Here is a 24,841-nt window from a genome sequence, read left to right on the forward strand (position 1 = left end):
AAATGAGGCTGAATGAACTGTTTCGCTGCCAGACAAGGCTCTGCTGATAGCCAGTTGTAGCAATGGTAAGATGTTGGGACAGCCTTATGTAGGCCCTAACAGTTTGTGGGCACCGTTTGTCACCGTTATAGTGCAATGAATGTATTGTTCAGTGTTGTGTTGTGCAGTGGCTTTGCTGGCATGCATCCCACCGTATTTTATTTTTTGCCCCACCAATTGGCACTGTCCACAGGTAATATGCATGTTTGTAACTAATATGTAAATAGAGTAAATACTAATCAAAACATTATTCACAGTAATATCCCCGTTGGACTTTCATCACAAGAACGAGGGAATTTTGAGGAAAACCATTAAGCAAATATTTTCGTTGACGGAGCCAGAAAGTTGGCAGCTAAACAAATAGTGTGAGAGCAAAAGTAAAAAAACATCCAGGAGAACAATGTTACCAAATACACCAAATCATTATCATTTCAATCTCTGTCGACCACTGTTGATAACGTCTGACACGAACTTGCATAATTAGGCATGTGTCCTCTCCACATCTGCCACATACTTTACATCGCCTACAAGAAAACTCGCACGTCTCTTCCCTTTCAGTTTACAAGACATTGATGTGGGATTTTAAATCAAGTTAGGGGTTGACATAATTGTTAAATGAGTTCCACAATCATCAATGTTGTCTCAGTCCCCATTTCCAACAGGGTGCTAAGAAAGATGCCACACCACCCACGGAGATCCTATTAAATTATTCTATAATGATTCCGTATGTAATTCCATCTCCCACCATTCACCAAACATTGGTTATTTGCATTTTTATGGCTCTCTAGTAGGTCAGCTTCCTAGCAAATGCATCCCCAACCAACCCAAAATTAACCATCATCTCCAAACTGTATATTGCAGGCTTTCAGTTTTACTTATTTTGTGGAAAATAAGCCACAACATATATCAATTAATCTAAAAAGAAACAGATCTGTCAGACATTTAGCTCAGTGTATGTCCTGAGTTTTCAGTTCTTCAATTTCAATTATCCGCAATCTGGACCATCATGGGTAATTAGCCATCTGGGGCCCCAACAGCTACAATATCCCTGTTTAGGATAGTTTAACCTTGTTAACAGTCCTCAAACCCATCACTTTGTGACATCTTGTAATGCCCGAGGTGTAGTGGATGAACAGGAGTCAAACGCAGGAGACAGAGAGTTCAGAGTAGCGTTCCAAATTTAATTCCCCACACGGGTGCAAACACGACGCTACTCAAAAAACAAATGCTTCACCACAAACAAAGTGAGAAACACGAAAATCACCAACCAACGTACACGTACCCTGACACACAAGAATGTACAGAGTGTACACACAACAATCCCGCACACCCAGCAGGCCGGGCTGCTGGGTAATAAAGCCCCACAAATCACCCTAACCACAAACAGGTGTACCTACTCAACAAAAAGGGAGGGGGAGGAAAAGTCAGTAGCAGCTAGTAGGCCGGTGACGACGACCGCCGAGCACCACCCGAACAGGAAGGGGAGCCACCTTCGGTGGGAGTCGTTACACATCTGCCATTATGTATAATGAAAGCTGCTTCTATTTTAATCCAATGCTATAGGAAGGAAATTCGGTAGTAGTATCCTCCTTCATGGTTTAACTATGCCAATAGAGAAAAATGTCTGTTGCTCCAACATAAAATAATTAATTATGTTTGATGCAAATGTCATCAAAAACTTCCAGATTATGATTATATACATTCAAATAGGGTCACATGTGGTTATACCATTTTGTATCTAAAATGACTGAACAAAACATGTGAGAAATGTCTGCTGTTGGACAGGGGTCCGTGTGATTATACAAGGCCCACAAGTTACGGACCCAACCTTTTCTCTCTTGCTGTGAGTCTGTGTTAATAAAGGTCTCAGCGTAACAATTTACGTGATCAAATGTTGACAGAGGAGACATAACAGTGCAGTGGCGTATGGCAGGCTGTTTGTCAGCTCTACCTTCATGACTTGTGCCCTGTTTTGGACAATGACCTAGACTTTAACCTTTATTTTAAGCCTTTTCAAGAAATGAGAATTACACCAAAAATGAAAGCAATTCAAATCAAATCTTATTATGAGTTATTATGACTTATGAGCCCCTAACCGACAGTGCAGTTCCAAAAAATACGGAAAAGAATAAGAGATAAAAGTAACAAGTAATTAAAGAGGAGCAGTAAAAAAAATAACAATGTATACAGGGGGGTGCCAGTACAGAGTCAATGTGCGGGGGCACCGGTTAGTTGAGGTAGTATGTACATGTAGGTAGAGTTAATTAAAGTAACTATGCATAGATGACAACAGAGAGTGGCAGTGGTGTGGAGAGGGGAGGGGGTGGGGGCAATGTGAATAGTCTGGGTAGCAATTTGAGTAGATGTTCAGGAGTCTTATGGCTTGGGGGTAGAAGCTGTTTAGAAGCCTCTTGGACCTAGAATTGTCTGATGATTGGTGCTGGACCAATTGGCATATAAAGAAAAGGTGACAGGTTGATGAAAAAGCTTAGCAACGGATTCGAAATTGTCATTTAGTAGTATCAATATCCTAAATTTACAATTTAATGGCAATTATTTTGTTATTGATAACCAAATATCTATGCTGGTCATCACTAGTTACCATAGCCACAAAGTCATAAACCCTGTCTATTTCTACAATTTCTCCTCTTAAAATCTGATTTGAAACCTAACCCTAACCCTAACCTTAAACCACACTGAATATAACCAATTTTGACAATATGTCTGTGTTAACTAGTGACAATCCTGAAAACACCAGTAGAGCCATTCTCACAAAAGCTCCATCAGTTCCAGAAAATGTATTTGCATGAGTATAATTTGCATGGAATACAAGAAAGGGAAAAGGGTACGCCTAGTCAGCTGCACAACTAAATGCATTCAACCGAAATGTGCTTTACACATTCAACCCAATCCCTCTGAATCGACATCCATTTAAACCGGCGCCCGGAGAGCAGTTGTTGTAGGAGGTTAACTGGGAAGAACAGCACATTTTTCCACCTTGCTAGCTCGAGGATTTGAACCAGCAACCTTTCGGATACTGGCCCAATGCTTTTAACCAGGGCATCCCAACATCCATTTTCTCATTGAACCATAGGAGTACAATAGGTGACAACAACGCAGAGCACCCAGAGACATCCAACTCAGCGAGGGCAAAGATGGACCCAACTGCAGTACCACTCAATCAGACCAATTCTAACCTGTCTGACTCTGCCTGCATTAAAAATGACTGGGTGGACGGGCACATGTACCCAGCAGCCTACTCCCTCTTCTTCATCGTGGGCTTCCCGGCTAACTGCCTTTCTCTGTATGTGGCCTGGATGTTAATGAGGAAAGGAAACAACTTGGCCGTGTACCTGGTGAATCTGTCCATCTCAGACCTCCTCTATACGGTCTCCCTGCCTGTATGGATCGAGCTGGCCCTGGGTCGGCCCGTAGGGGACACCCTCTGTAGCCTGGTGTCTGTGGTGATGTACAACAGCTTCTACATCGGGTCTGGTCTCCTCTGCTGCATCTCAGTGGATCGCTACCTGGCCGTGGTCTATCCTCTCTACTTCAACTGGGTGCGGCAGGTGCGTACTGCAGTGGCAGTTTGCGCTGCATTGTGGTGTGTAGAACTGTCTATCCACATCTATCTTCTTCACCAAACGGGGGCGCTGCAGGACTTCTCCTCCAGGCGGCTGTGTAAGGAGGGTATGCCCATGGCACAGGCGGACGCCCACGTTGCTCTGACCCGGGTGGCTCTGGGGTTCCTGCTCCCCCTTCTCATCATGACCTTCTGCTTCCATCAGATTGTTTTGGCACTCCGCGACAGTGCCTCCTTGCTGGCCCGGGAGCGGAGGAAAGTCAGCCTCCTGTTGCTGCTCCTCCTGGTGACATATGTGGTGGCCTTCGCCCCCTTCCAGGCTGTTATGTTCCTCAGAGGGGTGCTGGAGCCAGGGGAATGTAGCATGGCAGTGAAGCTCAGGGACCCATACATGGTGCTGGTTGCCTGGACGACACTCAACAGCATGCTGGACCCTATTTTCTACTGTCTCATCAGTCAGAGTGCCAAGAACGAGATGACTAAAGTGCTGCAAAGATGCAATAGATGTAGCAGTCGGTTAAAGAAGTGCAAAAACATTTACACAATTACATAAGCTAAGAAAAGATTCATGATAAATCCATTAAAAGTATTTTACTGTGAAAATGTCATGAAAAAAATCTGAATTGGGACCTGTAACTAGCCTCTTTTGTATGAGTGACCTTACATTGTTAGTAGACAGTAGGCTCCAGTATAGAGTACTGTAACTAACCTTATTTGCAATATATTCAAATGGTGCCTTTGTGAGGCTATTATAGTACTGTTGTTTAACAATCCACTACTGTATAATCTTGTTAAAATATTTTCTATGCAAATGTATATTCAGACCCTAACACATATTTCTGTGAAGGTACAATGCCTGAATAGTATCTGATAAAGTTATGGTATCCTATATCCTTCAACTATTTTATATGGACAACCTACAGGTAATTGCCAAAATAAAATAAAAACAACATAACCTGTGTTAGTAGGGCATTGGGCCACCACGAGCCGCCAGAACAGCTTCAATGCGCCTTGGCGTAGATTCTGCAAGTATTTTTCCAAGACAAATTCCATAATTTTGTGTTTTGTTAATGATGGAGGAAAACACTGTCTCAGGCGCCGCTGCAGAATCTCCTATAAGTGTCCAATTGGGTTGAGATCTGGTTACACACACACACACACACACACACACACACACACACACACACACACACACACACACACACACACACACACACACACACACACACACACACACACACACACACACACACACACACACACACACACACACACACACACACACACACACACAAAACCCCTATGATCCTTTGAGACCACTCTTTCAAAGTGACAGATCTCTTCTAGCCAAAATATGGAGCAACTGGGCATTTTTATACATGACCCTAAGCATGATGGGATGTTAATTGCTTAATTAACTCAGGAACCACACCTGTGTGGAAGCACCTGCTTTCAATTTCCTTTGTATCCCTCATTTACTCAAGCGTTTCCTTTATTTTGGCAGTTACCTGTAAGTACAGTGCCTTCAGAAAGTATTCACACCCCTTGACTTCTTCCACATGTTGTTGTGTTACAACCTGAATTGAAAATGGATTAAATTGAGAGTTTGTGTCACTGGCCGACACACAATACCCTATAAAAGGGTTTCCCAAATAATGACTGATTCACTTTTTTTATTGTTAGATATTATAGACTGTAAAAACACCAGGAATTCAGCTCCAAGTGATATTAATTTAAGATATCTGTTCAAGTATTCCCACGCATAATAGCGAAATGTGACCGTATACAAATGTAAGCAAGGTTTTAAATGATTATGTTTTAGTCAAACATTATACAGTGTCTGTTTGGGCTTCTTGCTGTCAATTTGCAATATACATATGTTTTGTAATTATGTTTACATTATACATTTCAGTCATTTAGTAGACGGTCTTATCCAGAGCAACATTCATGAGCAATTAGAGTTAAGTGCCATGTTCAAGGGCACATCTACAGATTTTTCTCGTAGTTGGCTCGGGGATTTGAATCCTTGACTTTTCGATTACTGGCCCAATGCTTTTCACTGCTAGTCTACCTACCTGTTACGGCCCCCCAACCACCCACTGAAGAAAAAAAATTGTCCAGTAGCTGAATCCAGTTGATGATCCCTGCCCTATAATGTCAACGTGGAATAAAGAAAATGAAAAAAATGAAATTCAAATTTTATTTGTCACATGCGCCAAATACAACAGGTATTTTGTAAGTAGACCTTACAGTGAAATGCTTAATTATAAGCCCTTAACCAACAATTCAGTTAAGAAAAATTATTGTTAAGTAAAAAATTATTATAAAAATAACAAATAATTAAAGAGCAGCAGTAAAATAACCGTAGCGAGGCTATATACAGGGGGTACCAGTACGGAGTCAATGTGCGGGGGCACAGGTTAGTCGAGGTAATTGAGGTAATATGTACATGTAGGTACAGTTAAAGAAAAGTGTGATAAATAAAAACATATACCAATTTCATTTGAGGCCAAAAATAACTGACAGCTGTGCCATATAAATTGCAAAATAGTTGGGAAGAGATTTTGGATGTACCCATTCCATGGCACATGGTTTATGAATTGATATGCAAAACAACGCCGGATTCAAAACTTCGAGTTTTTCTATTTAAATTACTATACAAAATTCTTGCAACTAATAGAATGTTATATATATGGGGGATACAATCTTCCCAGCTCTGCAGATTCTGCTGTGAGGAGGCAGAGTCATTAGATCATTTATTTTGGTATTGTCCATATGTAGCTCGTTTTTGGTCACAGGTCCAGGAATGGCTGAAGAATTGCAACATTTGCCTAGAACTAACGCTACAGATAGCAATACTGGGTGATTTGAAAAGCCATAGTCAATCAATCAATAATATAATTATTATTTTAGCAAAAATGTTTATTTTTAATTTACAATCTGTAGAAGCTATGAGAATAGAAAGGTTCAATTATTTTGTGAAGCATCACAGCACAGTTGAAAAATATATGGCAAATAGAAATCCGAAATGGATGATGTTGAGAGATAGATGGGAGGGGTTGAATGGAGCTGAATGGTGGGACTAATAACAAGATGTTTAGTTTACTCCAATTGGGGGATCGGTGGTAGGGTTTGCGGGGAATAATAATAAAGGTATATTCTTTTAAAAAGTATGTATGTCTATATAGGTATGTGTATGTATATATGTGTATATGTATGCATGCGTGTATGGATATATTTACCCAAAAAATATATGGGGGATTGGAAATGATGCAGACAATTACATTGATGGAAGCAACATTCTTTCCGCAATATTAAGCTGATCCACCCCTTAGAAAAAGAAGAAAAAAAAGCATGGCCAGCCGTAGAGAAATGCTTATTGATATTCTCGATTATTGTAGATTTATCGATAGTGACAGTGTTTCCTAGCCTCAGTGCAGTGGGCAGCTATGAGGAAGTGCTCTTATTCTCCATGGACTTTACAGTGTCCCAAAACTTTTTGGAATTAGTGCTGCAGGATGCAAATTTCTGTTAGAAAAAGCTAGCCTTTGCTTTCCTAACTGACTGAGTATATTGGTTCCTGGCACTGAAAAGTTGCATATCGTGGGGACTATTCGATGCTAGTGCAGTACGCCACAGGATGTTTTTGTGCTGGTCAAGGGCAGTCAAATCTGGAGTGAAACAAGGGCTATATCTGTTCTTAGTTCTACATTTTTTGAAAGGGGCATGCTTATTTAAGATGTTGAGGAAAGAACTTAAAAGAACAACCAGGCATCCTCTACTGACAGGATGAGGTCAAAATCCTTCCTGGATTTCCTTGATAATTTGTGTGAGATTGAGGGCATCTAGCTTAGATTGTAGGACGGCCGGGGTGTTAAGCATAGGCCACATCAATTCACATATGGTGTCCAGGTCACAGCTGGGAGCTGAGGGGGGTCTATAACAAGCGGCAACCGCAAGGGACTTATTTCTGGAGAGATGGATTTTTAAAAGTAGAAGCTCAAACTGTTTAGACATAGACCTGGATAGTATGACAGAACTCTGCAAGCTCTCTCTACAGTAGATTGCAAGCCCTTAATTCTTCTTGAACTGCACTGTTGGTTAAGAAAATATTTACCAAGTAGACTAAAATAAAAAGTAACAATAAAAAAGTAACACAATAAGAATAACGAGGCTATTACAGGTGGCACCGGTACCGAGTCAGTGTGTGAGGGTACAGGTTAGTTGAGGTAATTTGTACATGTAGGTGGGGGTGAAGTGTCTCTGCATAGATAATAAACACTGAGTAGCAGCAGTGTACAAAAGAGGGGGGGTTCATTGTAAATTGTACGGAGGCGATTTTATTAGTTGTTCAACAGTCTTATGGCTTGGGGTAAGATGCTGTTGAGGAGCCTTTTGGTCCTAGATTTGGCTACCTGGAACCGCTGCCGTGCGATAGCAGAGAAAACAGTCTGTAACTTGGGTGACTGTAGTCTCTGACAATTTTATGGGTTTTCCTCTGACACCGCCAATTATATAGGTCCTGGATGGCAGAAAGCTTGGCCCCAGTGATGTACTGGGCTGTTCACACTACCCTCTGTACCACCTTACGGTCAGATGACAAGCAGTTGCCATACCAGGCTGTGATGCAACCGGTCATGCTCTCGATGATGCAGCTGTAGAACCTTTTGAGGATCTGGGGACCCATGCCAAATCTTTTCAGTCTCCTGAGGGGGGAAAGGTTTTGTCGTGGACTTCACGACTGTCTTGGTATGTTTGGACCATGACAGTTTGTTGTTGATGAGGACACCAAGGAACTTGAAACACTCGACCCGCTCCACTACAGCCCCGTCGATGTTAATGGGGGCCTGTTCGGACCTCCTTTTCCTGTAGTCCACGATTAGCTCCTTAGTCTTGCTCACATTGAGAGAGAGGTTGTTGTCCTGGCACCACACTGCCAGTTCTCTGACCTCCTCCCTATAGGCTCTCTCATCGTTGTCGGTGATCACTGTTGTGTCGTCAGCAAACTTAATGATGGTGTTGGAATCGTGTTTGGCCACGCAGTCGTGGGTGAACGGGGGAATACAGGAGGGGACTAAGTACACACCCCTGAGGGGCCCCAGTGTTAAGGAACAGCGTGGCAGACGTGTTGTTGGCTACCCTTACCATGTGGGGGCGGCCCGTCAGGAAGTCCAGGATCCAGTTGCAGAGGGAGGTGTTTAATCCCAGAGTCCTTAGCTTAGTAATGAGCTTTGTGGGCACTATGGTGTTGAACGCTGAGCTGTAGTCAATGAACAGCATTCTCACATAGGTGTGTGTTCCTTTTGTACAGGTGAGAAAGGGCAGTGTGGAGTGCGATTGAGATTGCGTCATCTGTGAATCTGTTGGGGTGGTATGCAAATTGGAGTGTGTCAAGGATGTCCAGGAGGATGCTGTGTATGTGAGCCATGACCAGCCTTTCAAAGCACTTCATGGCTACCGACGTGAGTGCCACGGGGCGGTAATTATTTCGGCAGGTTACCTTCGCGTCCTTGGGCACAGGGACTATGGTGATCTGCTTGAAACATGTTGGTATTACAGACTCGGTCAGGGAAAATTTGAAAATGTCAGTGAAAACACTTGACAGTTGGTCCGCTCATGCTTTGATTACACGTCCTGGTAATCCGTCTGGCCTAGCGGCTTTGTGAATGTTGACCTGTTTAAAAGGTTTTGTTCACATCGGCTGTGGAGAGCTTTATCACACAGTTATCCAGAACAGCTGGTGCTCTCGTGCATGTTTCAGTGTTGCCTGCCTTGAAGCAAGCATAAAAGGCATTTAGCTCGTCTGGTAGGCTCGCATCACTGGGCAGCTCGCGTCTGGGTTTCCCTTTGTAGTCCATAATAGTTTTCAAGCCCTGCCACATCTGAGCCGGTGTAGTAGGATTCAATCTTAATCTTGTATTGATGCTTTGCTTGTTTAATGGTTCGTCTGAGGGCATAGCGGGATTTCTTATAAGCGTCCGGATTAGTCTCCCGCTCCTTGAAAGCGGCAGCTCTAGCCTTTAGCTCGATGCAGATGTTGCCTGTAATCCATGGCTTCTGGTTGGGATATGTACATATGGTCACTGTGGGGACGACGTCGTCAATGCACTTATTGATGAAGCCGATGACTGAGGTGGTGTATTCCTCAATGCCATTGGATGAATCCTGGAACATATTACAGTCTGTGCTGGCAAAACAGTCCTGTAGTCTAGCATCCACGTCATCTGACCACTTCCGTATTGAGCAAGTCTCTGGTACCTTTCTGCTTTAGTTTTTGCTTGTTTTTGCTTGCTGATAGAAATGAGGTAAAACGGATGAGTTTCCCAGCATTAAAGTCCCCAGCCACTAGGAGCGCTGCCTCTGGATGAGCATTTTCCTGTTTGCTCATGGCCGTATACAGCTCATTGAGTGCAGTCTTAGTTCCTGCATCGGTTTGTGGTGGTAAATAGACAGCTACGAATTGTATCGATGAAAACTCTCTTTGTAAACAGTGTGGTGTCGTGTCTTTGCTATGGATTTAATGATATGACATGCTGTTTTATATTATCAATTCTCTGTAATTAATATTACCTGATTAAACTAATCATGTAAATGTAATTAACTAGGAAGTCGGGGCACCAAGGAAGAATGCTTATAGAGCTGTTGTCTTCTGAATAAACTCTTAAAGACCTGGTAATCTTTTATATCAAAAGCAGTCAATTATTAATCGTCAACTTATTCAGTCTCATCTGAACGTTGTAAAATTCTTGGTTATCTTCACGAACCCTGGCTAACAAGTTGAATCAGCAATACAAAATTTGGTTTAATTATTTATTTACTAAATAATCACATAGAATTACATATACACAGGATGGATCATACAGTGGGGAGAACAAGTATTTGATACACTGCCGATTTTGCAGGTTTTCCTACTTACAAAGCATGTAGAGGTCTGTCATTTTTATCATAGGTACACTTCAACTGTTAGAGACGGAATCTAAAACAAAAATCCAGAAAATCACATTGTATGATATTTAAGTAATTAATTTGCATTTTATTGCATGACATAAGTATTTGATACATCAGAAAAGCAGAACTTAATATTTGGTACAGAAACCTTTGTTTGCAATTACAGAGATCATATGTTTCCTGTAGTTCTTGACCAGGTTTGCACACACTGCAGCAGGGATTTTGGCCCACTAATCCATACAGAACTTCTCTAGATCCTTCAGGTTTCGGGGCTGTCACTGGGCAATACGGACTTTCAGCTCCCTCCAAAGATTTTCTATTGGGTTCAGGTCTGGAGACTGGCTAGGCCACTCCAGGACCTTGAGATGCTTCTTACGGAGCCACTCCTTAGTTGCCCTGGCTGTGTGTTTCGGGTTGTTGTCATGCTGGAAGACCCAGCCACGACCCATCTTCAATGCTCTTACTGAGGGAAGGAGGTTGTTGGCCAAGATCTCGCGATACATGGCCCCATCCATCCTCCCCTCAATACGGTGCAGTCGTCCTGTCCCCTTTGCAGAAAAGCATCCCCAAAGAATGATGTTTCCACCTCCATGCTTCACGGTTGGGATGGTGTTCTTGGGGTTGTACTCATCCTTCTTCTTCCTCCAAACATGGCGAGTGGAGTTTAGACCAAAAAGCTCTATTTTTGTCTCATCAGACCACATGACCTTCTCCCATTCCTCCTCTGGATCATCCAGATGGTCATTGGAAAACTTCAGACGGGCCTGGACATGCGCTGGCTTGAGCAGGGGGACCTTGCGTGCGCTGCAGGATTTTAATCCATGACGGCGTAGTGTGTTACTAATGGTTTTCTTTGAGACTGTGGTCCCAGCTCTCTTCAGGTCATTGACCAGGTCCTGCCGTGTAGTTCTGGGCTGATCCCTCAACTTCCTCATGATCATCGATGCCCCACGAGGTAAGATCTTGCATGGAGCCCCAGACCGAGGGTGATTGACCGTCATCTTGAACTTCTTCCATTTTCTAATAATTGCGCCAACAGTTGTTGCCTTCTCACCAAGCTGCTTGCCTATTGTCCTGTAGCCCATCCCAGCCTTGTGCAGGTCTACAATTTTATCCCTGATGTCCTTACACAGCTCTCTGGTCTTGGCCATTGTGGAGAGGTTGGAGTCTGTTTGATTGAGTGTGTGGACAGGTGTCTTTTATACAGGTAACGAGTTCAAACAGGTGCAGTTAATACAGGTAATGAGTGGAGAACAGGAGGGCTTCTTAAAGAAAAACTAACAGGTCTGTGAGAGCTGGAATTCTTACTGGTTGGTAGATGATCAAATACTTATGTCATGCAATAAAATGCAAATGAATTACTTAAAAATCATACAATGTGATTTTCTGGATTTTTGTTTTAGATTCCGTCTCTCACAGTTGAAGTGTACCTATGATAAAAATGACAGACCTCTACATGCTTTGTAAGTAGGAAAACCTGCAAAATCTGCAGTGTATCAAATACTTGTTCTCCCCACTGTACATTGATTACTAATTATGTCATAAAAGAAAACGTCCCTAGCGGACGAAACTGATATGATGGCTGGTTACACAAAGAAAGGGGGTTGGGTTTGAATGAAAGCGCGGGAAGACTGAGGAACAAAAGGATTGGGTTTCTATCAGACCTTATGAAGCTATGCCATCGTAAATACAGAATCTTATGCATTCTAAATAACCGCCCATTCGGAAAAGGAAATTCAAAAAATATATTTACTCTGAGTTGCGCTTCAATAGGTTGGTCGAGGATGGAAGGCTGGGTTGACCAGCAGAGATCTCTCTTGTCCTTGGAAGAATATCTCTGGGCGGATACGTTCTAGTCGGTCGTGTGGTAGAACGGATACGTTGTAGAACCCTGTCGTTCTGAAGAGATTGTCCATCCTTTACTATGCCACGCACATGTACAGCTGCTGCTGATAACTCGACGTCTAAGATGTATCACTTCTTTAGTGAATAACTTCTCACGAGTCACCAACCCTGATCCGGTAGCACCCCCCCCCCCCCCCCCACTGAGTAGCATAGCTAGCATAGCGTCACAAGTAACTTGTAGCATCTAAATATCATTAAATCACAAGTCCAAGACACCAGATGAAAGATACAGGTCTTGTGAATAAAGCCACCATTTCAGATTTTTAAAATGTTTTACAGGGAAGACACAATATGTAAATCTATTAGCTAACCACGTTAGCAAAGGACACGATTTTTTTACTCCCAACAGTTTTTTCCTGCGTCAGTAGCTATCACTAATTCGACTAAATAAAAATATATATAGCCACTAACCAAGAAACAACTTCATAAGATGACAGTCTGATAACATATTTATGGTATAGCATAGTTTTTTTTTGGAAAAATGTGCATTTTTCAGGTATAAATCACAGTTCTACATTGCAGCTGCAATCTGAAATAGTGCTGACCCAGCCAGAACAATTACAGAGACCAACGTCATATAACGAATTACTCATCTTAAAACATTTCAGAAAAATACACAGCGTACAGATATTGAAAGCCCAACATCTGGTGAATCCAAACAATATTTCAGATTTATTAAATGTTTTATAACGAAAACAAAATGTAGCGCTAAATTAGTATAGCTATACCAGGCAGATTCGGCTAGGCGCCCACGGCCAGTTCACATGCACAACAGATATGATATAACATCGTAAATTGGGTCTTACTATGGCTGATCTTTCATCAGAATGTTGATCAAAGTGTCCTTTGTCAAGATGAGTCGTTGGTTCCGTTCAGAATTGTTCCTTTCCCACTCCATTTAGCACAGGTACTGGTCGAGTGGCACGGATCTCTCAAACGTAAATAAAATCAGACAACGGAACACCACAAAACTCCCGAAAAAATTCAAATAATCTGATTAAACTATATTGAAAAAACATACATTACGATGATATGGTCACATGTATCAAACAAAATTCGACACGGAGATAGTTTTCATCCATAACGCCAGCAAAACAGTACACAATCGCAGCTCCAACTCGTGCGAATCAGAAAACCGGAAGTTGTCGGTCACGCCAAAGAAATAGGTCTTATTTCACGTCAGTACCAGATAAACAAAGAATTTCTCCTCTGACGTCCTCTTGACACCCAGAGGAAGGCGAATGAAGTGTGTTTCTGGTCATAGGGGTCATGACCATATATAGGCAGAGCGTTGAAGCGAGCATAGACTTCTTGCATTCTACTTCTTGGTCAGGGAAAGTGCTGTCAAATGACTTGTGTATCACTCAGAGACAAAATTGAAACGGTTTTAGAAACTAGAGATTGTTTTCTTTCCAATGGTATTATTTATATGCATATAGTAAGAGCAATAATTGAATAAGAGGCAGTTTAATCTGTAGAGCAAATTATGCTAATGGGAAAATAGCACCCCCTGTATTCTCAAGAAGATAAGAGTTCAAAGTTCATACCAAGTTGCCATACTATAAGCTCATGCTATATTCTGGCTGGTGTAGTCAAATTCATCCTTCCAGCACGGCGATCGTCACCTCCACTTTGAAATTTGCCCTTCTAAACGTATGGACATCAGTCCTCACATCATCGGGAACACAATATTAATTCATTAAGTTGTAGTCATTCAACCATTCACAACCAGAGCTCATTCTGAGTTTGGCTTAGTTTGCCGTGTATTGGGTAATGGGGGCTCTTATAGAAATGTAGAAAAGGGGTTGGTTCATCATTTCCAACCAATTCACGTGGCGTGGCCACTGATTGAGCATATTTTACTTATGAAAACAATCTCTCATTTTAAAAACTAAAATTACATTTAATCTTTTCACAAATAGTTTCATATTTAAACATTTAAATTGCACAACAATTCCATGTGAATCTGATAACTAGAATGTGTAGACTTGCCAAGATACAGTTTGTCATCCTATCATCAGTAAAAATGTCTCAGACGACAACTGATCTGACATCATATTCTTTAAGTACCAACGGATACTTTCAACTGGTTGGATTACTGAAATATTGTTCGGCTCACAACCTTTTGATGTTACCATACTCTATGTTAACAAAGGGCTTTCCAAGAGTCCATTCTGTAGAGTAGAGAGAGAAAAGGGGGAAAGGTATTTATGGGGGTCATAAACCTCCCCAACAGGATAACGTCATGACAGTGTGGTCTACAGCTTATCATGAGATACTCTACCTTAGGCGAGCAAAACCTTGAGACTTCCTTAGATTTCGTGCACCAGATGTTGTTTACAAATATACACATGACCGCCACCCCATGTCTTACCAGAGACTGCTGTTCTATCCAGCCGAAACAGCGCAAAACCTGCAAGCTGTATGTAATTCATGTCGTCCTTCAGCCACGACTTGGTGAAACATAAGATATTACAGTTCTTAATGACCCGTTGGTAGGATATATGTGATCATTTTCCATTGATTGTACGTTGGCTAATAGGACCGATGGTAAAGGGAGATTACCCGCTTGCCGCAGAATCCTTACAAGGCACCAGGACCTTTGTACTCGATAACTCTGTCTCTTTCTCCTACGAATGATGGGGATGAGGGCCTTGTCGGGCGTCTGAAGTAAATCCTTCCCATCCGTCTCGTTAAAGAAAAAGTATTAGAAAGAAGCTCTTTCGATCATAAGACACAGTGGCAGAAAAATTTGGTACAAAATAATTTACAAATAATGCGAAAAAACACACACAATAGCACAATTGATTAGGGGATTGTAAAACGGCAGCCATCTCCTCCGGGTGTGCAAAGCTCTTAGAGACTCTTAGGTGTAATAGCTGCCAAAGGTGATTCTAACATGCATTGACTCAGGGGTGTGAATACTTACGTAAATTATCTTATTATCTTTTCTGCCACTGTGTCGAAAGAGCTTCTAGATATCAGGACAGCGATTACTCACCCCGTACTGGAGGAATACGTTAGATTTTTCTGAATAAAATTTTCAATAAATTAGCTAACATTTCTAAAAACAAGTTTTCATTATGGGGTATTGCGTGTAGATGGGTGAGAAGAAGAAAAATCTTTCTAATCCATTTTGAATTCAGCCTGTGTGGAATAAGTCAAGGGGTATAAATACATTTTGAAGGCCCTATATCTATATGTACACACTATGGATCATTATCTGTTGTTTGACTTTCATATAAAAGTCCAATTAGATCAATATAATGAAGATGTTCTCAATATGGTTTATTCATACTCCTTTATCACACCCAAACAGTAATGTCAACACAAGCTAAAATAATAACCAGTTTAAATTGTAAAACCAATACTGTAGGCACACAGACAGTTGAAGTTAATGGCTCAAATGGTGATTGTAACTAAAGCTACAGTGTAGTCCACCACACGACTAGCCCTCTCTCTCTCTTTGTTTGTCATGTTATTGGTTGTCACATCTTCGTTGTAGTAAAGTAAAGGTCTCACAAAGCAGTGGTTTCTTTCTTCCTGTTTTTTGGAGCTTGTTGACCAAGCCTATGAATGACATTACATGTGTGTGCCGAGTCTGTCCAGAGGGTTATCGTTTGGGAGAAACAAACTAATAATTTGATTTCTATAATCAATAACTAAAAGGTCTATTGAGCGCTCTCCTGTATACGGTCAACTGTGAGTACTTCTTTTTACATGTTACTGTATGGTCATAGAGTCAGGTCGAAAATTAGTGTCACCCTTGAAAGATATTAGCAAAAAAGACTATAAAATAAAAGCTATATTGTATGCTCAAAAAATATTGACAATTATACTAATAGATTTTCTCAGAGAAATACATTTTGTTTAACAAGGAAGATATATTTTTCAAAAAACTACAGTGGTCAAAATTATTACCACCCCCGTTTTCAATCCCTTTCATTACCTCACCTTGCGAGGATAACAGCATTGAGCCTTTTTCTAAAATATTTTAGGAGATTGGAGAAAACATTGGGAGCGATGTTAGACCATTCCTCCATACAGAATATTTCCAGATCCTTGATATCCTTCATCTGTGCTTATGGACTGCACTTTGTAAGTCGAGCCAAAGGTTTTCAATGGGGTTCAAGTCCTGACATGGCCATTGCAAAATGTTGATTTTGTGGTCAATTAACCCTTTCTTTGTAGGTTTTGATATGTGCTTGGGGTTATTGTCTTGATTGAAGATCCACATGCGGCCAAGTTTCAACTTCCTGGCAGAGGCAACCAGATTTTTGACTAAAATGCCCTGGTACTGGGTAAAGTTCATGACGCCGTTGACCTTACCAAGAGCCCCAGGACCAGTGGAAGCAAAATAGCCCATAACATCAAAGATCCACCACTATATTTTACAGTTGGTATGGAGTTCTTTTCTGCTTAATCCTTATTATGACACCAAACCCTTGTTAAACCCCAAACCCTTAAAAAAAAAATAGATAATTGAGCATACAATACAGCTCAGTATTCGTATTATTTATTTTAAAATGCTCAGCGCAGTCAAGATTGTTTAATTTATCTTTTATTTAACTAGGCAAGTCAGTTAAGAACAAATTCTTACTTACAACGACAGCCTACCGTTACCAAACCCTAACCCGGACAACGCCACTTCCGGTGTTTTATAGACATATTTCCACATTATGAGGTTGGAAAAGACTGCCTGAAATTAGTTAACAGACCAATAAGAAAGAGTTCCAAAAATTTCTGCCAATAACAGCTAGTTTTCAGTTTTCCCCATCCCGCTCAGACCACTCCCGGACAGTCCTAGCAAAATTCTTGCTTAATAAATTAATCTTTATATATAGATGCTATTTTTGTTTCTTGTTAATCATTTTAATTTAAAATAATTACAGTATGGTACTTCCTTTTAACCCAGACATTATTTGGTATTGAGATAAAAATGGCTCCATTCCACCTTTAGACAGTCTTTTTTGCTCATCTTTATCAAGGGTACCAATAGTTTTGAACCTGACTGTACTTGATATGGTACTTACTGTGGGTTACTTTAGCAAGATATCCAATAAGTGGATGTTTACTAATAAGTGGATGTTTCATGTTTAAATGATGCCGTCTTGAAATTATCTTTGCTACACTTCAGAAATCGAGTCATGTTGTGTTGTATTGCTTTGTTTCCCGAAAGGTGAGGGGCCATGAACTCCACAGTTGGGATGGAGAATTTCAGCCTGAGCACCACATATGACCCAGACAAACTGTGTAATCCAGCTGACTACCCTGAAGAGAGGTGGCCCTTTCTCTTTATGTACCTGGTCATCATTATCATCGGGATTCCCTCCAACTCCTTTTTCCTCTATGTTTCCTGGCAGCACATCAGAAAGAGGAACACCCTGGGCATCTATCTGTTTAACCTGGCCCTGTCTGACCTCCTATTCACTGTGGGACTGTCTCTTTGGGTGGACTTTATGTGGCATGGTGTCTGGTTTCACGGGGATGCAGTGTGCATTCTCTCCGTCATAATCCTCTTTACTAACTTCTACACCAGCGATGGGCTGCTTTGCTGTATTGCTCTGAACCGTTACCTGGCTGTGGTCCACCCGCTAAAGTACCCCATCCTGAGGAGGCTCGACACGGCCGTGATGATCAGCGTGGCTATCTGGGTGCTGGTGGTCTCCTTCAACGCCTTCACCATCATCTGGATCAACTCGTACAACTCAGATGAGCAGAGAGCCATGTGTTTAGACGTGTTCCCCTTGAGGGACAGTCTGCTACAGGTCAGCGTGGCTCGTTTCGTCCTGGGTTTCCTGTTTCCTGTCCTGCTGGTGTCGTTCTGCTGCCGGGGGATCTGTGTGGCAGTACGTGCCAACCAGGCCACGAAGGAGCAGGAGAGGAGACATGTGTCCCAACTCCTGGCGATGGTGCTGCTCACCCTGGGGCTCTGCTTCGGACCCATCCACGTTATGATGCTCTTGCGGGGGCTGCTGGAGCACTGTGGGAGCCCCTCCTGGCTCTTCCTGCCCTATAAGGTCAGCATGGCGATATCAGCACTCAACAGCGTGGCTGACCCCTTCCTCTACTGTTTCATCACCAGGCTGGGCAAGGCAAATGTCACACAGGTGGTACACTACCTCCAGTGGAAGAGAAAGGGGAATGGTCAGGAGGTGGTGTAATGTAGTAATGTAACCTCAAACCAGAACACTGGAGAGAGACAATCCCATTACTGCCCAGTTGATGGTCTCAGATAACTCAGTTTACATGCTGCTGTTCAGTCATTGTTACCTTTCTAACATGATATAGCACAAATACTGGGACTGCATGAAGGTGGACAGTTAAACTTTGATTTGATTAGATATTATCAAATAACAATGCTGATGTAGTAAAGTGGTCAAGGTCTATTTTTGTGTGCTATTGGTATATTTCAGGTGTATTCAACCGGGGATCCGCGGACCCCTGAGGTACTGCAGCAGGTACGCGAAAATATCAATATATACATGAATATCGCTAGCAACAACAGAATAAACACACATTTTTAATTACAGTAGAAAAGAGGAGAACATCTTTCTAATGTTGTCAGCTATATTTTTCAACTCCTAATACTGAACAAATTACACTAATTTAAGCTAATTACACTTACTGGAGGATTTGACATAGGCTTTGATAAAGCACCCGCTAGTACCAGTCTCAGCAAGTGCACATGGCTAACAGCTGCTATTAGTGAAAATGTGTTTTGGAGTTACTTTTCTATCTAATAGGCTATGTTAGAGTTTACACTTCCTCTTCCAATTTATAATGTGGGGAGATCAAAATAATAAAAAACGATCTACCAAATCTATTCATTTTAAAATGTTGATTACTTTACATTGACGTTCACCTGATAATAAAACGTGAATTTTAATTGTTTTGCTAACATATGATGGGGGTCCCTGCATCGCCGGTTTGCCTGAGAGGGTGTCCCTGGGCAAGAAAAGTTTGAAGACCCCTGGTATAGTTGGTTACCTCTGAAACACTAGTCTGTAAATAAACAGCAAGACAAACCTGAAAGTAAAGAACTAAATTCATCCTTCTGTAGTGTCACAAGGAGGGATGAAATGACTAGTTCAAGGGTAATGTGATTGCTATCAGAAAATCATGTCTTAGTAATGATTTCCTGGCACAATGATCGAAACCGCAACACAGTATGTGTTTTCTTGACAAAGCATGAGTCCATATTTGTCACTCACAATCAGAAAGCAGTGGGATCTCATTTTTGTTTCAATGTATTTGGCACCCTCTTCTGTTCTATATGTGCAGCCACTACACACTGGAGCCAGACTGAAACAGTCACTTCCCCTCTCTCTCTCAGCTTGCTGTAATACACTGCTCAAAAAAATAAAGGGAACACTTAAACAACACAATGTAACTCCAAGTCAATCACACTTCTGTGAAATTAAACTGTCCACTTAGGAAGCAACACTGATTGACAATAAATTTCACATGCTGGTGTGCAAATGGAATAGACAAAAGGTGGAAATTATAGGCAATTAGCAAGACACCCCCAATAAAGGAGTGGTTCTGCAGGTGGTGACCACAGACCACTTCTCAGTTCCTATGCTTCCTGGCTGATGTTTTGGTCACTTTTGAATGCTGGCGGTGCTTTCACTCTAGTGGTAGCATGAGACGGAGTCTACAACCCACACAAGTGGCTCAGGTAGTGCAGCTCATCCAGGATGGCACATCAATGCGAGCTGTGGCAAGAAGGTTTGCTGTGTCTGTCAGCGTAGTGTCCAGAGCATGGAGGCGCTACCAGGAGACAGGCCAGTACATCAGGAGACGTGGAGGAGGCCGTAGGAGGGCAACAACCCAGCAGCAGGACCGCTACCTCCGCCTTTGTGCAAGGAGGAGCACTGCCAGAGCCCTGCAAAATGACCTCCAGCAGGCCACAAATGTGCATGTGTCTGCTCAAACGGTCAGAAACAGACTCCATGAGGGTGGTATGAGGGCCCAACGTCCACAGGTGGGGGTTGTGCTTACAGCCCAACACCGTGCAGGACGTTTGGCATTTGCCAGAGAACACCAAGATTGGCAAATTCGCCACTGGCGCCCTGTGCTCTTCACAGATGAAAGCAGGTTCACACTGAGCACATGAGCACATGTGACAGACGTGACAGAGTCTGGAGACGCCGTGGAGAACGTTCTGCTGCCTGCAACATCCTCCAGCATGACCGGTTTGGCGGTGGGTCAGTCATGGTGTGGGGTGGCATTTCTTTGTGGGGCCGCACAGCCCTCCATGTGCTCGCCAGAGGTAGCCTGACTGCCATTAGGTACCGAGATGAGATCCTCAGACCCCTTGTGAGACCATATGCTGACACATACACATTTGTGGCCTGCTGGAGGTCATTTTGCAGGGCTCTGGCAGTGCTCCTCCTTGCACAAAGGCGGAGGTAGCGGTCCTGCTGCTGGGTTGTTGCCCTCCTACGGCCTCCTCCACGTCTCCTGATGTACTGGCCTGTCTCCTGGTAGCGCCTCCATGCTCTGGACACTACGCTGACAGACACAGCAAACCTTCTTGCCACAGCTCGCATTGATGTGCCATCCTGGATGAGCTGCACTACCTGAGCCACTTGTGTGGGTTGTAGACTCCGTCTCATGCTACCACTAGAGTGAAAGCACCGCCAGCATTCAAAAGTGACCAAAACATCAGCCAGGAAGCATAGGAACTGAGAAGTGGTCTGTGGTCACCACCTGCAGAACCACTCCTTTATTGGGGGTGTCTTGCTAATTGCCTATAATTTCCACCTTTTGTCTATTCCATTTGCACACCAGCATGTGAAATTTATTGTCAATCAGTGTTTCTTCCTAAGTGGACAGTTTGATTTCACAGAAGTGTGATTGACTTGGAGTTACATTGTGTTGTTTAAGTGTTCCCTTTATTTTTTGGAGCAGTGTACAAACGCATAAAAATACCCATAGTGTAGTTGTATTGCCAGGCTTCTGTACAGTGTGCATTGGTTTCTATTTGAGAAGTGACTAGATGCCCAAACAAAAATAATTATTTCCTACTAATAAACATTTAAATAAGAGTGATAACTCAGTTTTGCTCTAAATAAGAACTTGGTATGGAACATTAAACATGGAACATTAACAGAATATTTACAAGGATTTGTTTGGTCATTTCCATTACTTAGTTAATTAGCTGCAATAATTAGCTATCTTCACTTTCCTGGAGTTGTATTAAATCATATTAAGAGCTCTATTTGTGTTGTTGCCCTTGGAGTTGTCTTTGCCCTCTTAAATTGGGTTGGGAAATGAAAGTGCACCAAGAAGAGGTCTACCACCTGCCAGAACTGCTTTTAGCATTGGCTGGCTGACTTAGCCTATTAACAGTGTCCTTTGTCATTGCAGAAGAAGTTCCTGTTCTTTTTTGTTTGTGTAAGTTATCTCATAGGTTTGTATATAAAAGTGTCTGGTAGCCTACAGTTGTATGTACTTTACCAATACACACACACACCCATAATTCATTGGTCGTGCACACCGATTCCTTTTTTTCTCTCATTTTGGTGCCAAACATTTTGTCTGCAGCTCAAGCCGTACTTATCCATCTGTTACACATGCTATTTTACCTTCCCTTCATGCATTTCTTATTTAAAAGTATAATAGCAAGGTGATCGTGATTAAGAGTTAAGCTAAAGAAATGTAAATACATACTTTTTTTATCTTCATAATTGTATTGGGGTTGCTCCTGGATGGAGATTTTGTCAGTCAAAGTGAGATAGACCACAAGAGAGCGCCATGTTTTGACTGTGTTGTGGTTCAACCTATTGATTGTCCCGGGGAGGATAATTGAGTAACATTAAAACGTGTAACTTAAGGCATGGTTTATGAGCTTGACTGAAGTGTTTGCTATTGGTAATATGTAGCCTATATTTACTGCCTACATATATTGATATTGTCAGAATGCCAGAATTGGTCATTTGTGTAGGAATGGAATGTTCCATGGTGAAATGCAATGTATTTAAACCTCCTCATTCCCTGTTGTGATTGACCAGTCATGGGGTCATGGCTATACTATGCTTGTGCATGCAAATTGTTATCAGGAATTATAGGCATGTGTTAGCCTGTCAGAGCATTGACCTATGTTGCTCTTTGTCCTGTTAATTATTTTGTAAATATTGTAAGTGCTTTCAGTACCTATTTATTCTTTATTATGCAAATAAAAGCATTTACCTTGTGCAGAAAAACTGCACTATCCCTATCTGCCTCTTTTCTGCACATCCACCATTTGTTGTTCATTTGATAAAAATCAGGTTTATGTGGGTTCAACTTGTATCTTTCCTCTCCATGCCTGCCAGACAGCGTGACAGGCAGGTTCCTCAGCAATCCTCCTGGTGAGCTGACCCCAACTCTACTCGGCTCTACCCAGAACTAGGCTATTCAGGGCTCCAGGCTCAGTCTCAGAGGAACACTCCCTCTCACCTCTCTTAATCATTCATCCTTCCTGTGCTCCCAGCACTTTTACTGCACCTCTTCCTCCCATTCTTTAGCTATCCCGCAGACTACTTCAAAGTATTTTGGTGGGGGAAAACATTTGAATAAAATTGTCAGTCTGTTTCTGTCTGTGTTTCCTACCTTCGGAGTAGCCTACTGTAATGTTTGGCAGAGGATGATGTTTCTGTTCTTGATCTTCGTTCACAATGTGTACCTGGCTGTCTATACCAATTACTACTTGTCTATTACATTGAGAACTTCTTATACGATCATTATAAGCTCAGATTTATATGTTTCAAATAAGTTTAAAACCCAACCAGTCCTTCATTGTCTCTTATTTTCATCCTCACTACGTATTATTGACATAGTACATTTGAAACGACAGTTCAGAAAGGAAACACCACATAGAAATATGTTTAACCACTTATTAAATAATGAATAATGCAAGTCTTGGCGATATAGACACGGCTCCTTCAGGGTAGCACACTGCCCAAGCAAAGCGTCAATATATAAAATTATCTACAAGCAGTGAGCACAGTAAGCTATACCAATCTTCCAAAACAGCAGAAACATACGCCAGATGACTTTGTGTAGCTACGACAGAAAGCATTGTTTATGTATGATCAAATAGACCAGTTAAAGTCATCCTGCCGTGACGAGACTGTACACTGTGTGTGAATATTAACCATGTGTAGATTTGTTTTGCGCCCCAAGTGGGATTCGAATTTACACCCAAGTGACAGTAGATGTCCACCTTACCACTGTGAGCTAACTGTCCAGAGCCATATTTTCCTGTGATACTCATCATTTTAATATCAGAGTGCCAGTGGACCTCTGGTAAGTATGCTTTAGTGATAAAGTGTTGGGATCAGGTACAACTGTGTTTACCCACCCCCAAAATTAATATTTATGAGCAATTCCCCCCACCCACAACTTGAATGCACCTGAATGCATTTTTGGAAAATGTGGGTTTGGGCAAAGCCTGAAATTGTGGTTGAGACCTCAGGAGGAATACTGTCCCATCAATCTACTACTTCACCTTCAAGACCACGATCCTCTGCTGCTACAACATTACATTTGATTGATTCTGAGATTGTGGTGCCTACCTCAGTTCCTGCAGTATTGCTATATGATCATGATTGTGTCAACCCTATGATCCAGTAGCTATCTACGCATTGGTAGAATATCATATACCAAGATGACAGCTCATCCTGCCTCAGCGAAGCTACCCAGCAGTGCATTAATATTGCAGGCGGTTGGCTATGTTCATGGCAGGCGGGTTCATGCTACTTATGGTTGCTTAGTTAGATAGGTAGAATATTTTCCATTTGCCAAGATGACAGATCATCTTGCCTCATAGAGGGTACCTGGCATTGCGTCATAGGAGAAATAGACATACGACTGCATTAGCTCATGCTACACATTGTTAGTATTCACATATAGGCCTAGTCGACAGTGATGCAATGGTAGAATAACCTTCACTGGACTATTGAGAGCTCCTCAGTGGCGATGAGTTTACCTGCCAGTACCATGCCTCGTTAAGTTTGCTATGATGGTGTCAGCCGTGGTCAATAGTCAAAATATTGTTGTCTTGCTGGCTACTTGATATAAAGTACATTGCATATACAGTGCATTCGGAAAGTATTCAGACCCCTTGACTTTTTCCACATTTTCTTACGTTAGAGCCCCATTCTAAAATTGATTAAACAAACACTTTACTTCCTCAATGCACACACAATACCCCATAACGACAAAGCAAAAACAGAAATACCTTATTTACATAAGTATTCAGACCCTTTGCTATGAGACTCCAAATTGAGATCAGGTGCCTCCTGTTTCCGTTGATCATCCTTGGGATGTTTCTACAACTTGATTGGAGTCCACCTGCGGTAAATTCAATTGATTGGA

At 42.0% G+C, this 24,841-nt stretch overlaps 2 protein-coding genes across 2 annotated transcripts; both read left to right on the forward strand.

Moving 5' to 3' along the window:
• The first annotated feature begins 3,194 nt into the window (after positions 1–3,194).
• Positions 3,195–4,175, forward strand: LOC139563765 (G-protein coupled receptor 4-like). The gene has a single exon (XM_071382680.1). It carries the CDS (start codon positions 3,195–3,197, stop codon positions 4,173–4,175), a length of 981 nt encoding a protein of 326 aa, XP_071238781.1.
• Positions 4,176–17,664: 13,489 nt separating this feature from the next.
• Positions 17,665–18,639, forward strand: LOC139563766 (psychosine receptor-like). The gene has a single exon (XM_071382681.1). It carries the CDS (start codon positions 17,665–17,667, stop codon positions 18,637–18,639), a length of 975 nt encoding a protein of 324 aa, XP_071238782.1.
• Positions 18,640–24,841: the final 6,202 nt, after the last annotated feature.

This window comes from Salvelinus alpinus, chromosome 34, assembly GCF_045679555.1.
Source record: "Salvelinus alpinus chromosome 34, SLU_Salpinus.1, whole genome shotgun sequence".
NCBI classification, from domain to species: domain Eukaryota; kingdom Metazoa; phylum Chordata; class Actinopteri; order Salmoniformes; family Salmonidae; genus Salvelinus; species Salvelinus alpinus.